The following is an 18,001-nucleotide window of genomic DNA, read 5'->3' on the forward strand; positions in this document are numbered from 1 at the left end:
CTAAAAAAAATAAAGGCCCAATATAATATATAAAACTCAAATTTACAAAATATATAAATTAAGGGATGATTGATTAATGGTTTAAGACAACTTTTGTAAGATGAGCATCTTTTTTACCTTTTTTAAAATTAAAAAAAAATTTTTTTAATTGATTTTAGAGAGTGAGGAAGGGAGAGAGGAGAGAAACATCAATGAGAGAGAACATCGAGTGGCTGCCTCCTGCATGCCCCATACTGGGGACTTGGCCCACAACCTGGGCATGTGCCCTGACCGGGAATTGAACCGGTGACCTCTTGGTGCATGGGTCGATGCTCAACCACTGAGTCACACCAGCTGGGCTTCACCTTTGAAATATGCATTAATATATGAAAGTTTGACTTATGAACACATATATATTCTCTTAAGATTGTCTATGACATGAAGTGAAGCATACTTTGATGGAAAATGATTGCACTGGGTCTATAGTACTACCATTTATAAGGTTAGTCAAATAGAATGCTATACTCAGTTCAGGAAGGTGTACTTCCATTTTAGGTGTACACATTTCCAGTACAGTATGTCTGCTTTCTGGGCTGCATCAGATAGTGTATTTATGTAAAAAGTACTTTTTGAGAACCTAAATTCACTCTCTGTTTTATATTTCTGCTCTCAAATTGAGTTTTCCTTGTCACCTCATTCCTCCTTCCTCTAGAGAAGCTTTTTAAAAAATGCTCGCCGGAGGATATGTTCATTGATTTTAGAGAGGGGAAAAGAGAGAGAGAGGAAAGAAGGGAGGGAGGAGAGAGAGAAACATTGATGAGAAAGAGAACATCATCGATTGGTTGCCTTTCATATGTACCCTGACTGGGGATCAAACCCACACTTTTTGGTATATTGGATGATGCTCTGACCAACTGAGCCACACTGGCCAGGGTGGAGAAGCTTTTTCCTTTCCTTCTCTGGCGGTAAGTTAAGGTGACTGGGTTTGGTGGTCTTTGAAGATGGTAGTGAGGAAAGAACTGCCTTGAGCTGCCATTGCTTCCATTCCTTGGTGAAAGATATGCTGGGCTCTACTGTATTTTCCTTTCTAACTTCTGTTTGCATATACATTTCTGTGAGTTAATATTGCTTTGTAGATCAGTATTCCAAAACACATCAGTTCAGAGAGAGATTCTTTTCAAGTCTCACTCCTCAGCTTCTTTAACCTTTAATCAGATACATGAGGTGGATGGTTTCAAACAGTGGGGACAGTGAGGCAGGACCAGCTCTGCCTGCTCATCATCCCCTGTGGCAGCCCCTGAAGCACCTCTCAGGATCCCTCCAGGGTTTAGAGGCACAGTTTGAAAACCACTGCCCTAAATCATTAAAACCAGCATTCTGTCTAACAGACCTATACTTAGTCATTCCTATCCTTAGGTAAATTTCTGTCTGTAAGGCATAATTCATTCCCTGAGCTTTTCTGTCCTAGGATTATTGTCCTTTTTGGAAATTTGTGTTGCTAGCCTTAGACATAAAATTCTCAGTTCCCAAACTAGCAGGGGCCTGTTTTCTGTGTGAAAAAAAATGTCCAACTACAGTTGGACAAAATGTCATCTCTTAGCACCAAGCCTACTTTTGCTACTGCTTTTCTGCACCTCATCTAGCCTAACTTATCCATGCACATGTGTGTGAGCTCCTGGGCTGACTACTGGCCAAAAGAAAACTAGTGTAGAGGAAGGTAGAGTAATAGATCTTGTCTCTCAGGCTTATAAAAGAAAATCTGATCTTAAGCCGAAGGCTATCTTAGAATTAGGTTCTGTGTATTAAGTTTAACTTTTGAACTTGTGAAATAAAAAGATGACTGTTCTCTGCTAAGCATTTGAGATCTCATATGTTTCCTTTTATATTTTACTTTTGGATGGTAATTAAAACTAAACCTTCCTACCAAATCCCACTCTTCCCTAGCCAGACATGCAATTTGTTCCCCCAAATTTAAGTTCACTTTAACTGGGGAGGGATTCCATTTAGATAATGGCTTTCTATCCTTGCCTTACCCAGTTATACAGTCTGAGCTACAAATGAGGACCATTTCATGCTTCATTTGATCTTAATTAACTTCAGTGGGGCCTGTTTTAAGTGGGCCATCCTCTGCCATCTTCTGCAGTGTGTTATTTAGCTCAGCAGGAATGAAGCAGCGCTTTTAACTCACCAGGGTGTGATGACCTCAGTGAGACGAGCATTGTTAGCACTCTGTAAAAAGCTATTTTTGAACCATGTTATTTAGAAGTTATTGCTGTTCTTTGTTACAAAATAAGTTTTGCAGGAAAATGGCCTTTGTTCCCAATGAGTTCATGTATAGTGATTGGTAGGGCATGTATTTTCATTTGGATGCCCCACCATGAGAAACCTGGTATTTTGAGGGAGGATTGGTCCTGAATAGGTTGGGTATGAGGCAGGATTGAGCATTGCTGGGAGAAAGTGGAAGAAGCCCTGACTGTAACTGAGTCAGCAGAATCTACCCTTTATTTCAACAGAATGTTTGGTTTCCTTACAGGCTTCGTCGAGATTTAAAAGAGATTTGTTATTGGCAGGCTGTATGGCTGCCCTCTTTGTGTGTAGGTGTGTGTTTTGATGATTTTTGTAACTGCCCTTCTATAGGAGAAACCTACACCTACGACTGGCAGCTGATTACTCATCCTAAAGACTACAGTGGAGAAATGGAAGGGAAACATTCCCAGATCCTCAAACTATCCAAGGTGATTTGCCTCCTGTCATTTTACAGGGCTGGGGTAGAGGTGTTGACCATTTTTTAGAAATTATGATACAGAATTTTCTGTCCGCACTTAAATTGGGAACAGTGTTTCAGAAGTGAGTCCTTCAAAAGTCTTGACTGGCTGACATCCAGTATTTGTTAGTCTGTGATTCTCAAATTTTCATTTATGATGAGAAGACTGTATAAGCATGGTGGTGATAGCTGCAAATATACACTAAACAGCTTTTAAGGGTAACATAAGGATTTTAGAATTTGGGAAATAAGACTTGTTACTTGTGGCCACACGACTGTAAATTGGCTCAGTCTTTTTTGAGACTCAGTGTAGTTATTAAGAGCCATAAAATTAACATATTCTTTGGTCAAGCAATAAACTTCCTTCCTTTATTCCTCCCTTTCTACCCTCCCTTGCTCTCTCCCTCCCTTTCTTCCTTCTTAAGAACTGTTTATTGTACACTAGTTATGTGGCAGGCATTGGAGATTTACCTGTGAGTTAATTTACCGGTGATACTGATTGGGAAAGGGTAATTATAACGTGGGATGCACTAGCTCAGTGCAGAGGGTGTTGAAGCAGACTTCTTAGAGTTTGCCTAGTTGGGTCATGAAAGGTTACTAACTTAACTGGGTAAAAGGTAGGAGGGGGTAGAGTGATAATACTATAAGCAGGGGACATAATATGTCCAGTGGGCCAAATATTAGAGAGAATATGTGAAAAGGGGAATTATATGCGGTATGGAAAGAGCAATGCACAAGTAAGTTGGAGAGATGCAGAGGCCAGATTGCACAGAGCCTTTGAATCCTGTCAGAGGGAACACGGAGCCTTTGAAAGGTTTTAAGCAAGAGAAAGACATGTTCAAATTTTCAGTTTAGAAAGATCACCCTGACTGCAGATTGGAGGAGATCAGTGAGGACTCTGTTGACAAGTGGAGGTGTGAGATGATGATAGCCTGAGTAAATACACTAAATAAAATAAAACTTAAAAACCACCTATTGAGCTCATACCATATGCTAGAAACAATACTGTTTTATGCAATTATTTTATTTAATCTTCATAACAACCCCAAGATGTAGATATTAATATATGTTTTACAAATGGCAAGACTAAAAATTGGAAAAATAAAGTAGTTTGGCCAAAGTTCACAAAGCTATTAAATGGTAAATCTGAACTGGAACTTGCGGTCTCTGAAACCCCCACCCCCCACCACCCCCTCATCCCACCACACTGTGTTATGATGAATGGATAAAAACTAAGGTGATGGCAGTGTGAATGAAGAATTGATTGGATTGGAGAAATATTGTGGACGTTGACTTGATGGTAAGAGTTGGTGATCAATTAATTGGGTGAAGAGAAGTCTAGAATAATTCTAGCCTTTGGCTGAGGCACCTGAGTGGATGTTGATGTGAATGTGGCCACTGAAACGAGGAGCACAGAAAGGAGCAAGTTTAGGGGAGGTTTGCAGATGATTAATTCATTTTTGGACACAGTGGGTTTGAGGTACCTGTGAAACATTGAGTACAGGTGTCCAATAAGGGGTGAGGGATTGGAGATCAGGTTATATACAGGTCTGGGCTAGAGAGAGAAATTTGCATACCAACCTCAAATAGATGACAGTTGAAGCCATGGTAATAGATGAGAGCATCCAGAGAGAGTGTGTAGAATGAAGAAGTAAATGGTTTGTGATTGGAATCCTGGGGAACACTGCCATTAAAGAGGAAACTGAAAAAAGTGAGGAGTGGGCAGGGAAGTGAAAGCCAAGGAAGGGAGAGCATTACAAGAAGGAAGTGATAAAAAAACCTACATGCTGTCAGTTAGCATTTACCCAAGGAAGGTAATTCAAAAAAATGAAGAAACCCCATTTACCCAATGGATGTCATCATAATGTTAGTTCTAATAGTAAAAATTTGGCAACAATTCAAATAGCCAGCGATGTGGAATGCTTATGTGAATTATGGCACATTTATTCATACGCTATTCTGCAGACATTAAAGTAACTATTAAAAAGACTGTTATGCCCTGGCCGGTTTGGCTCAGCGGTTAGAGCGTCGGCCTGCGGTCCTGAGAGACCCGGGTTCGGTTCCCGCTAAGGGCGCGTACCTCGGTTGCAGTTTGTCCCCGGCCCTGGTCGGTCGTGCGGGTGGCAGCCACTCGATGTGTTCCTTTCACATCGATGTTTCTCTCTCTTTCTCTGTTCCTCTCTCTCTCCCTCCCACTCTACCTGAACAAAAAATGAAAAAATGTCCTCGGGTGAGGATAAAAAAAAAAAAAGACTGTTATAATGGGGAAAGTGTTCATGCTAAATGAATGGAAGAAAGAACAATAAAAAATTTGATATATACTTTTATTTTATTTTTTTAAATTAATTTATTTTTGTTACAGATGTTTCTCCTTTTTCCCCCACTGATCCCCACCCCCCTAGCTTTGTTGTCCATGACCTTTGTTCATGCATACATGCATATAAGTTCTGTGGTTTATCTTTCCCCCACCCCCCCCTATTCTGGGGATTGTCAGTCTGTACCCCACTTCCACGTCTCTGGGACTACCACATTCCTCAGACTGTTATGTTCATTATATTCCACAAATAAGTGAGATCATATGATACTTGTCTTTCTCTGTTTGGCTTGTTTCGCTTAGGATAATACTTTCCAGGTCCCTCCATGTCATCTCAAAGGATAAGAGATCTTTCTTTCTTATAGATACATAGTACTCCATTGTGAATATGTAGTTTGATTTTAGTTAGACCCTGAATACCATTGACATACGAGCTTCTTAGGGGATCTATACCTTACTCATCTCCAGAACCCAGGCCTAGGATAAAGATTGGTACATAATTGGTTCTCAGTAAATATCTGTTGAATGGATGAACTGTTTAAAACTATTTTTTTGTGTGTAGTTAAGGATTGGAAGGAAATAAGAGAAATATGATTAATTGATGTGTTAGGACACTGGAATTTTGGGTGATTATTTTTTCTTTTATATTATGTTTATACAGTTAACGAAAGTCAGGAGGGAAAAATAGATATTTGGGAGCTATTTGGTATGTTTTTCTTTGCAGAGATAATTGTTTTAATTTCATAACTCTGTGAAGTAGGATGGTAGAGCCCTTAATGTTCTTGTTAAAAGAAAATGGGAGTACAGAGATATTGAAATCCCTTCTGTTGTTCTCAAGTCAGCTAGTAATAAGATTCACATTAAAAGCTATGGTTTTTTAGTTTATAATTCATTGTTTAATTTCTTTGGCTAGTTTATTACTTTCTCCATTTTGAAAACAGTGCAGGAAGAGGAGAGTGCAAGAATCAGCATAGGAAAGTTCACATATATGTGATTTTAGTATAATTGCTACTCTTTGTGGTTGACTATAAGATCTTCTGTCCTTTCTGCAGCTCACTCCAGGCCTGTATGAATTCAGAGTGATTGTAGGTGGTCAGAATTCCCATGGGGAAGGCCATGTGAACGTGACAGTAAAACCAGGTATGCTTCTCAGCCTGACTGTGTGCCTCCATTGCTCCCTCTGAGGATTCCCAAGGAGATGGAGATTTGACTTTAGGGGTTTTTAAAAAAATGACTTTATTGATTTTTTAGAGAGAAAGGAAGAGAGAAAGAGATAAAAACATTGATGTGAGCTCTGGCCGGTTTGGCTCAGCGGATAGAGCGTCAGCCTGCGGTCCAGAGAGATGTAGGTTCGGTTCCCGCTAAGGGCACGGCCTCGGTTGCAGTTTGTCCCCGGCCCTGATTGGTAGTGCGGGTGGCAGCCACTCGATGTGTCCCTTTCACGTCGATGTTTCTCTCTCTCTCTCTCTTCCTCTCCCACCCTCCCACTCTATCTGAACAAAAAATGGAAAAATGTCCTCGGATGAGGATAAAAAAAAAAACAGAACATTGATGTGAGAGAGAAACATCGATCAACTGCCTCCTGCACACCCCCTACTAGGGATTGAACTCACAACTCGGGCATGTGCCCTGACCGGGAATCAAACTGGAACCTCTCAATCCATGGGCTGATGCTCAATCCACTGAGCAACCCTGGCTGGACTGACTTTAGGGGTTTATAATTTCCATTCTTTTTTTGTAATACATTTATTGGGCAATTCCTAATTCAATGTACTTTGGTTCTAGTTGGAACACTTTGCTGGGCAGAAAAGCATTAGTCACATGACCCACAGTACAGTATGGCCTGAGCAGTAGCCTGTCTACCTGAGGACTACTTCTCCAAGTGGGTCGTGCTGAGAGATCACCATGTGTTGTAATTAAGAGACAAAAGAAATCCAGGCCTAGGAGAACCAGCCAAGTGGCTGGCCCTCTCTGATCTCTTTCCAGAAATGTGGGCCTTTGTGCATAGACTTCCTCACTGAAACCCTGCCAGTTCTCTTTCACCTTGGATACCAAATTCCATCATTCTTAAGTGATTGGTAGATTGCAGTGCAATAACAGGGTATCTTGTTTTGTATTTTCAGAGATATTTGGCAAGTGGCATATACATTGGCACAAATTCTTAATACTGTTTTCTGTCTTTGTTAGTAACAGATTTTCTTTTAATTCCTTGAACCTTGTAGCCAAGGTAATACTTTATCTTTCTTAAAAAGGTGTTTAGCATAAAAGACCATTTGATCATTTCTCAAAGAAAAGGACACTGCGCTCACAGTCATTCAGTGGACCAGAGTGGTTTGTGACCTTTCCAGCACTCTGGCCTAGTCACCTCCCACGCAGTCAGCTCCCGGTGGATGAGAAATTACCCATTATCTTTTCAGCACAGTCTTATGGCAAGGGATCGTTTGCTTGCCAAGACCTTTATTGCATAAAGCTTATTTGTTGTCCATCCTGTGCAGCTTGCCTGAAAGCAGTCGCTTGCTGCTTTAGTACTTTTCATGAACTAGATAGCTCATGAGTATTGAAATAATGCACAGGGTGTGGTCTTAGGAATAGTCAGGTTTGGAAGAGGCTTAAATACTCCTAGGTGTCTTGTGTTGGAATGCCAGCCTGGTCTTGTGACTTTTGCATTTGGTGATGCTTCAGCCACTAGTTTTATGATGGAAACATTTATAATCTGCCCAGATATGGCTTGCTGCTTCTATAATTTACAAAGCACCTCTTTTAATTTCTTCTGGGTTGTTTTCTTGCAGAGCCCCGTAAGAATCAGCCTCCTGTTGCCATTGTGTCACCACAGTTCCAGGAGATTTCTCTGCCAACCACTTCTACAATCATTGATGGGAGCCGTGAGTATTTACTTAGCCACAATGTTTTTAGAAGAGCATTCACTGGGCACTCTGGTGAAGATTTGGGCCAGCTATATCTGTATTCTTCTTAGGCTTCTTGACTACATTATGGGAAGATCAACGATCTGAAGCAGCTGATTAGGAAGTAAAAACTAGACAAATCCTATTTAAAACCTCCATGTGGCTTGTTTGAAATAATATTTCTTACCATATTTCTAAGATGGTAATAAAATGGGATTATGCATGCATTTAGCATTAGTTCAGCTGAAATTTGCTGGTTTTCAGATTTTCGTAGATGAAAACAAAACTCTTCCCTATCATGGCAAGATGAGTAACTGAGAGTCTTAACTGAGGAGATCTCACCCAGCTATCACTGCCTAACCAGATTCTTGTCAGCCTTCTCCTGGAGAGACTCAGGATGTGCTCTACACCCTACCTGGGCTCACTGACGTTTTCCCTTCAGAGGACGTGAGATGATTTCTGGGTCTTTGCCATTAACCCTGGCTATGTGTGTGCAGGAGGTTTCAGACCTATCATCTCGCTAGTATTTGCTTGGTTTCTTTTAGACCCATTAAGACCCTGTTATCCTGACTATCTTGGCAGCAACAGTGGTGTTTGGCAGAGGAATCTCTAGCAGTGTTAAACATTTCATGTAGATAGTTCTGACAAGAAGAGGCTAGAAGAATAGCAGTCCAGGAGGGAAGAGACCACAGGAAGAAGCTCTTGTGCGAGTGGTAGAAAGGTTCACACGGTACCATTTTATTTTATATTTTTGAATAGGTAAAGTTAAATAATATGTAAAGGTATATGGCAGAAAGAATCACTACCTTACATGTCTTCCAACTATCTAGTTTTTCTCCAGATAATCAATGGTATTATTTTATGTATCTTTCTAAAGATATCTTATGCATGTAGAAGAAGATACATATATAGTCTTTATGATAAAATATTATGCACGATCTTAGCTATTGTAAATACCTAAGATCTGGAAATAGCCCAAGTGTCCATCAGTAGACGAATGGATAAAAAAGCTGTGGTACATATACACAATGGAGTACTATGCAGCGGTAAGAAAGAAAGATCTCTTATCCTTTGAGACGACATGGAGGGACCTGGAAAGTATTATCCTAAGTGAAATAAGCCAAGCAGAAAAAGACAAATACCACATGATCTCACTTATATACGGAATATAATGAACATAACAGTCTGAGGAATACGGTAGACCCAGAAACATGGAAGTAGGGCACAGACTGACATCCCTCAGAAGAGGGGGTGGGGAGGGGTGGGAAGAGATAAACCACAGAACTTATATGCATGTATGCATGACCAATGGACATGGACAACTAAGCTGGGGACGGGGTGGGGGTGGGGTGAGGAGGGGGGTGCCAATGGGGTAAAAATGATGAAATATCTGTAACAAAAAAATAAATAAATAATTAAAAAAATATATATTATGCACGCTGTTATGTACAATGACTCTATATGTTGTAGAATTTTTCTGAATCAGTATATGAAATACTTCATTCTTTTTTTCTGTTAATGATTACATAGCCTTCTATTATATGATTTCATTTTTTGAATATATACTTGTTTTCAGTCAGTCTGTATTGATGACCATTTAGATTATTTTTGGTCTTTCACTACTGTAATAATGCTACCATGAATAATCTTGTAAACATGACAATTAACACATGTGCAAGGATATCTGTAGGATAAATTCCTAGAAGAAGATTTGCAGGGACAAAGGCAAATTTTGCCAGATTGCTCTTTATAAAGTTTGTATCAATTTATGCTTCCACCATGACTTATGAAAGGGCCCTTTTCTCCACACCTTTACCCATTTAATGTGTTACGGAACTTTGGTCTTTACCAGTCTTACAGGTTTAAAAATGGTATCTCAAGTTAAATTTAAATTTGCATTTCTTTTAAGTGAGGTTGAGTATCTTTTCATGCATTTAAGAATTTTTTATTTTCCTTTTTTTATACAGTAGCATTTTATTTTATTTTTTTTAGCCTTACCGGAGGACATTTTTCCATTCTTTGTTCAGATAGAGTGGGAGGGAGAGAGAGGAAGAGAGAGAGAGAAACATCAACGTGAAAGGGACACATCGAGTGGTCACCACCTGTACGACCCAACCAGGGCCGGGGACAAACTGCAACCAAGGCACATGCCCTTAGCGGGAACCGAACCTGGGTCTCTCCAGACCACAGGTCGATGCTCTAACCGCTGAGCCAAACCGGCCAGGGCAACAGTAGCATTTTAACCAGAGGTTGCCTGAGTTAGAGTCCTTGGAAAACTATGCAGTGGAATATTCATAGAGGCAGAATGACCCAATATTCCTAGGGAAGAAACTCTCTGGAGAGATAGTCTGTAATTTTATGAAGTTTTCCTAGCCTCAAATCTCTAGGTAGTTGCCCTGGTTTGTGTAAACTGAATAAGTGCTGAGACCCAGCATTCTCATGTTGTAACTGATGTTTCTTTATGGTCAAGAAAGCACTGATGATGATAAAATCGTCAGGTACCACTGGGAAGAACTTAAGGGACCTCTGAGAGAAGAGAAGATTTCTGAAGATACGGCCATATTAAAACTAAGTAAGCTCGTCCCTGGGAACTACACTTTCAGGTAAATTAGGATCCTTCAGGTTTACCATTGGCTTTTTTATTTTCTTGTGAGTTTTACATTCTTATAGGAGTAACTCTGACAGATAACAAATGCATTGTAGAATTGGTTGAAAAATATAGCCTGTGGTTCCATTGATTCTCTGAGCCCTATGGTCATTATGGTCACAATATGAATAACTTTTTAGGGCAAAAGCCGTTGCATAATAGATTAGGAGCCACCACATTAGTCCTTTTCCAAGCCTTATCTGGCAGATCTCCAAACCTATTTTTAGGATTTCTATAATTAAGTGAAAGGGCCTATCTCTTTTTACCAGGAAAATCCAGAAGGAAGCTACTAGCATCTTGTCTCTTTATTTGGGAAATGCTTCTTCCAGTTATGATATCTCAAAATCTTTACTTTTGGCAAGTGGTTTATTTGAATATGAGATGTAGGATCTTTCTCTATTAGCGCTTTTGAAGAGTTTGATTCAAAGACAGTCCTTTTGGGAGCTAGTGTCAACATTCTAGAATGTGATGAATAAGAGGGAGAGGCTGACTTTAGAATAATTCTCCTTATATTTGCATAATTATTTGATTGTTACAAAGTACTTGTATCATACAAACACCATATGTACATGATACTATCTTCATTTTATATCTGAGTGAAATGAGGCTCAGTGTATTTACTCACTTCTCTGAGGTCACACAGAACTGAAATGCAGATTTTCTAACCACTACGTCAGGGCTCATTCTACTCTGTTCCTCGACTTGACCCATATATTTTGTTTATGCTTTCTTAAATTCTCTTCTCAACCTGTTGGAGTTCTGCCTATCCTTAGGAGCCTCCAGTTTTCTATGAGGCTCTCTCTGAGACCCCTCCAGTGAGGAGAGAATGTTGCATTCAGTATCCTAATGTACCACGGTGTAACAGCTTATTCATGGGTCTCTGTCTTCCCCACTGGATCTGAGATTTGTCAAGTTTTAGACACACCAGAGACATAGTGGTGAATTTCTCCTAGCACAACATCTACCATATAAATAAATATGCAGGTTCTGACTTAGCAGCACTGTGGTTGACTCAGAACTTCAAGAGAATGCAAAAAGGTAGTTGCCATTCAACAAGGTTGGAGACTTCTCATTGGCTTAAAATGGAAATGTGAATTGTTTTTTCCTTAGATTTCTGATGTAGGAATTTTAACATTTATTGAATTTAGCCTGGGCTAGGTCATTCTTTTTAAAAATAATAACAATAGCCCTGGCCAGTTTGGCTCAGCGGTTGAGCGTCAGCCTGCGGACCAGAGAGTCCCGGGTTCGGTTTCCGCTAGGGGCACATACCACAAAAAATAATAATAATAATAATAACAATAATAACTGCTCTTTCTTGAACATTTACTCTGTGTGTACTACTGTTCTGAGCTCTTTGCAAGCAGTAGCCCATTTACTCCTTGTAACAAGTATTATAATTACTCTTCTTTTTATAGATTAGGAAATGTAGGCACTGAGTGTTTAAGTAACTTGCCCAAGGTCACACAGGCAGTCTGAGCCTTTAACCATGTGTTAGGCTGCAGCCTTTTGGATGGACAGGGTATTAGAGAGCGATTCTTTTTTCCAAAGCCCCAATCTGTAAACTGACGGGGTTGGGTCTGATTAGCTTTAAGGTCCAATCTGATTCCACTCACCTTTTCCTATCCACTGCTTTTACATGGCAGTATTCTCTTTCCCCAGTCCTGCGGGCACTGCTGTTTGGTTCCAGGATTCTTGCATGTAAGCCAGGGACTGAAGTGAAAGTCGGTAATGGGCAGCTACCATTTTGCCACCTATCTTTAGCTTGCTTTTACTCTGAAGTAGGAGACAAATGGCATATGTAAAAAACAAAAACAAAAAACTGTGAAAACAACAGGCAAACTGGAAAAAGAGGAAAACTTCTGGATTTGTCTTCTGATGTTTATTGATTTACATGTCTGTGTGTCTGATGTTTTTATGCTCTTTTTCTCAAGGCTTTAATACCAAAAATTCCCTTCAGATCATAGGAAAAGGTGAGACTGTGGGGTAAAACCCCACAGATGCCTGGCTCTGTGTGGCTGGTGGTGAGATTAAACAAACAATGTGTCTTTTCTAACGCTTTTTATCTTTCTGTAAGCAAAATGGAAGGAGCCCAAACCTCCTTGCTTGCTTATGCTCACATTTTGAGGTGGCAAGAGCAGCTTTAGTCTGTTCAGCTGGAAGGCATCATTTAGGTAAAAGTCTGTTCTTATAAATGAACTTTTTAAAAAAATTTCAGATCCTATTTTACCCTGGCACAAACTGTAGGACTGTTGCGAAGGAGAATTCATTTCCATTTCAGGCTCCTGTCTTACCACAGCCAGCCCTCCTAGTCCATCCCAGAGGCTGTCTGCTTAGGATGTCCATTCTTGTGATATGTACACAGCCAAAACAGGACGATGGGGAGAGCCTGCTGCAGTCAGAGCTCTAGTTAGTGTAGCATGTTTGAAACCCATAGGAATAGGGACCAGGGACTATCTCATTTTTAGTTAAAAAAAATTTTTTTTAATTGATTTTAAAGAGAAAGGAAGGGAGAGAGAGATAGAACCATTAATGAGAGAGAACATTGATTGGCCGCCTCCTGCATGCTCTCAATTGGAGACTATACCCACAACCTGGGCATGTGCCCTGACTGGGATCGAACTGGTGACCTCCTGCTGCACGAGGTGATGCTCAGCCACTGAGCCATACCAGCTGGGCAGCCAGGGACTGTCTCTTTGAGACTTGTTTTCTGAGCTTGGGAGTTAGAGAACTGGGCTTGCATCTTGCCTCATGATGGGGCCCTGGGCAGGTTATTTAGCCTCTCTAAGCCACCTGCAAATTGAGATTGATGATTGCTGTGAGGGCCAGATCAGACAATGCTTGTGCAGGTCCCAGCACCCAGACACTGCAGACAGCAGAGGGAAGTGGTGCTGGAGACACATTGCCTGGATTCAGGTCCCGACTTCAGTACTTTCAAGCTTGGGCAAGTTACTTGACCTTTCTCTACTCGGTCCCCTCGTATGTAAGGACTAAAATGAGGATAGGACTTTATAGAGTTGTTGTGAGGATTTATTGAGTTCTAAATCATTTGCAACAGTGCCTGAGATACAGTGAACCCTCAGTCAATGTTGTTTCTAGTACTATTCTGCCTTACCAAGAGGAATTATAAGAATTGGTTACCAAATTGGTAAATAGGTATTTCTTAGCCTTGATTTTCAGTCCTCTCATGTTTCCTTCTTTTTCTTTTTTTCAGTTATTGTCTCTTTTTTAATTTTGATTAATTAATTTTTTTTATTATAAATGTCCCTCCTTTTTCCCCCATTGACACCCTCTGCCCTGCTCTGCCCCACCCCCCACCTTCACCACACTGTTGTCTGTGTCCATATATTACATATAACATATATGCATGTAAGTTCTTTGGTTTATCTTTTCCTACCCTACCCCCTCACCCCCTTCCCTCAGTCTGTTTCCTACCTCCATGTCTCTGGATCTATTCTGTTCATCAGCTTATTTTGTTTATTATACTTCACAAATAAATGAGATCATATGATACTTGTCTTTCTCTGACTGGCTTATTTTGCTTAGCATAATACTTTTCAGGTGCCTCCATGTTGTCTCAAAGGGTAAGAGATCTTTCTTTCTTACAGCTGCATAGTACTCCATTGTGTAAATTTATCACAGCTTTTTTATCCACCCATCTACTGATGTACACTTTGGATGTTTCCAGATCTTAGCTATTGTAAATAGTGCTGCTATGAACATAGGGGTACATATATTCTTTCTGATTGGTGTTTCAGGCTTTGTAGGATATATTCCGAGAAGTGGAATCACTGGGTCAAATGGCAGCTTCATTTTTAATTTTTTGAGGAAACATCATATTGTTTTCCATAGTGGCTGCACCATTCTGCATTCCCACCAGCAGTGTACTAGAGTCCCCTTTTCTCCACATCCTTACCAGTACTTATCATTTCTTGATTTGTTGATGGCAGTCATTCTGGCAGGTGTGAGGGGTGATACCTCATAGTCGTTTTAATTTGCATTTCTCTGATGAATAGTGATGTTGAGAATTTTTTCATATGTCTCTTGGCCATTTGTATGTCCTGTTTGGAGAAGTGTCTGTTCAGGTCCTCAGTCCATTTTTTAATTGGATTGTTTGTCTTCCTTTTGTTGAGTTGTATGAGTACTCCAAATATTTTGGAAATTAACCCCTTATCTGATGTATTGTTGGCAAATATGTTCTCCCATGCAGTGGATTCCCTTATCATTTGGATGCTGGTTTCTTTTGCTGTGCAGAAGCTTTAAATTTGATGTAGTCCCATTTATTAATTTTTTTCCCGTTGTTTCTCTTGCCTAAGAGACGTATTGGTGAAATTTCTGCTATGTGTGATGTCTGAGATTTTGTTGCCTACATTTTCTTCTGGATTTTTGTGGTTTTACAAGTTACATTTAAGTCTTTTATCCATTTTAAGTTTATTCTTGTGTATAGTATAAGTTGGTCTAGTTTCATTTATTTGCATGTAGCTGTCCAATTTTCCCAACACCATTTATTGAAGAGAGACTATCTTTACTCCACTGTATACTCTTGCCACCTTTGTCAACTATTAATTGAGCATAGTGTCTTGGGTTGATTTTTGGGTTCTCTGTTCTGTTCCATTGATCTATATGCCTGTTCTTGTGCCAATACCAGGCTGTTTTGATTATAGTGCTTTTGTAATATAACCTGATATCCGGAATTGTGATCCCTCCAACTTTGTTTTTATTTTTCAAGATTGCTGTGACTATTCACATTCTTTTTTGGGTCCATATAAACTTTTGGAATATTTGTTCTAGGCTGTGAAATAATGCCGTTGATATTTTAATAGGGATTGCATTGAATCTATAGACTGCTTTAGGTAGTATGAACATTTTAATGATGTTGAGTCTTCTAATCCATGAACATGGTATCTGCTTCCACTCTTTTATAACATCTTTTTTTCCTTTTTTCAATGTCTTGTAGTTTTCTGAGAACGACCTCCTTGGTTAAGTTTATTCCTAGGTATCTTAATTTTTTTGTTGCAGTGGTAAATGGGATTGTTTTTTTAGTTTCTCTTTCTGTGTGTTCATTATTGGTGTATAAAATGCCATGGATTTCTGGATGTTGATTTTATATCCTGCTACTTTGCTGAATTCATTTATTAAATCTAGTAGATTTTTGGTGGAGTCTTTAGGGTTTTCTTTCTTTCTTTTTTTTTTTTTTTTTATCCTCACCTGAGACATTTTTTCATTTTTTGTTCAGATAGAGTGGGAGGGAGAGAGAGAGAGAGAAACATCGACGTGAAAGGGACATATCGAGTGGCTGCCACCTGCATAAACAACCATGGCCGGGGTCAGACTGCAGCCAAGGTACACACCCTTAGCGGGAACTGAACCCGGATCTCTCTGGACTGTGGGCTGACGCTCTAACCACTGAGTAAACTGGCCAGGGCGTCTTTAGGGTTTTTTTATGTACAATATGTCATCTGAGAATAATGACAATTTCACTTCCTCCTTACCAATATAGACGCCTTCTATTTTTTCTTCTTGTCTGATTGCTGTGGATGAGACTTCCAGTTCATGTTTATTCTTTTTTACTGAAAACCATCCGCAACTGCATTCCTTTTTCTGCCCTAACAGCTTGACTGTAGTAGACTCTGATGGAGCTACCAACTCCACCAGTGCAAGCCTGACAGTGAATAAAGCTGTGGATTACCCCCCTGTGGCCAACGCGGGCCCCAACCAAGTGATCACCCTGCCCCAAAACTCCATCACCCTCTTTGGGAACCAGAGCACTGATGACCATGGCATCACCAGCTATGAGTGGTCCCTCAGCCCCAGCAGCAAAGGGAAAGTGGTGGAGATGCAGGTAGGAGGGGAGGGTTTCTGTCTTTTCTTGCCCAGGGGAATTAGAGCTGCTGGACTGGATCACCCATTCAAAGCTTAGTTTTGCTGTATTTTAATTACCAAAGTCAGATTTGTGCATAGAATATTTGAATTTTTTAAAAAACTGAAAGTTTAAGGAGGCTTTAATTAACATACTAGTAAAAAACCTTTATGTTAAATATTTAGTATTAGAGGAAAAGACTAATGAAAATGGTAGCTGTTCTAGGACAATTCTAGTGAGTTAAATGATTTAGAAGCTGCACAGGTGTGAATCGTAAGATTGGAGTAGATTGCCTGTTTAGGTGGTGAGCATCTTCTCTCTGCAGATATTTAAGAAGAGACTAGATCTGTCACCACACAGGTAACATAAGTAAATAATGAAAACTGGATGGAGCTGTAGCATACCAGAGAACTTAAGCCCAGACTAAAAGGAGTCAGCTGCTCCTCAGGCCCAGCTAGTTGTTGCCAGATGGAAGTATGGTCCCAACATTGCTAGAATGTACAGATTTTCAAGAGAAAACAGAAATCTAGACCTTTATGTGAAATTTTACAACTTTTAAGACATACAGGTCAAACAAAATGTCTGCAAGCTGGATTCAGCCCAGAGGCTGCTAGTTTTTGCCCACTATTCTGAAGTTCCTGCATTGGAAGACTGTCCTAAGTTATAGGCAGTGTTTCTTCTGACACTCAGGTCTATGTTTCTAGATTTGAGGCATGACTTAAAGCTCACATTTCACTAGGTTTAGTTTAAGTATTATGTTAGGTTTCTCTGCTGTTGCAGAATCTACACAAATCTAAGGGGACAGCGTGGCATTATATAGCACCTTGAGTGGCTGCCATAGGAAGAACACTGTTTTTTTAAATTGTGTTATTATATATTCATGGCTTTCTTTCTGCCTTGGGTTGTAGAGACTAATCTTGGTTATCTTTTCACATTTCTCTGTAGTTCCCTCCCTGTGAGAGCTCTGACTTTATTTGAAACTGCTGCTGTGTCAGGGAGGGTTGTTCCCTTTAGGGGAAAACTTTTCACAAGATGTCCCACACATCTGATCCAGCATTCACTTATTTTGCTGAACTAGGAGGTAATAGCCCAGTACCGAGTAGGTTTGAAAACTGGGTAAATCTCTTAGACCCAAACAGGACTTAGTGTATGATGTTGTGATTCTAGACGGCTGCTTTTCCACTCTCTGTATTTATACATCCAGGGTGTTAGAACACCAATCCTACAGCTCTCTGCCATGCAAGAAGGAGACTATACTTACCAGCTCACAGTGACTGACACAATAGGACAGCAGGCCACCACTCAAGTGACTGTTATTGTACAGCCTGGTAAGTTCCAACCTTGAGGTACAGGCTCTTGATTGGCTGGTCCCTTTAACCTTGGGAGAGAAAAGGGTTTGGGTTCTGAGTTGTATAAGGGTAGAAGTGGGAGGCACCAGTTCATGGAATGCCCCTGGCAGCTTCTCTTGTCCTAGCAACTTCTGTTGTCGATTCACCTAGCTAAAGAGAGAGAGTAGTTCACAGCCTCAGCTTATGCC

The 18,001-nt window shown here is 40.1% G+C and overlaps 1 protein-coding gene across 8 annotated transcripts in view; it reads left to right on the forward strand.

The window, feature by feature from the left end:
* Positions 1-18,001, forward strand: part of KIAA0319L (KIAA0319 like) — a 104,608-nt gene that overhangs the window by 61,970 nt on the left and 24,637 nt on the right. For all 8 annotated transcript variants that reach the window (XM_036255184.1, XM_036255185.1, XM_036255182.1 and 5 more), the window contains 6 exons: positions 2,617-2,714; positions 6,110-6,197; positions 7,847-7,939; positions 10,431-10,563; positions 16,218-16,446; positions 17,669-17,792. In XM_036255184.1, the coding sequence (XP_036111077.1) occupies positions 2,617-2,714; positions 6,110-6,197; positions 7,847-7,939; positions 10,431-10,563; positions 16,218-16,446; positions 17,669-17,792 (765 nt within the window). The remainder of the gene's footprint in view (positions 1-2,616; positions 2,715-6,109; positions 6,198-7,846; positions 7,940-10,430; positions 10,564-16,217; positions 16,447-17,668; positions 17,793-18,001) is intronic.

Source organism: Molossus molossus, unplaced genomic scaffold, assembly GCF_014108415.1.
Source record: "Molossus molossus isolate mMolMol1 unplaced genomic scaffold, mMolMol1.p scaffold_m16_p_12, whole genome shotgun sequence".
Lineage (NCBI taxonomy): Eukaryota > Metazoa > Chordata > Mammalia > Chiroptera > Molossidae > Molossus > Molossus molossus.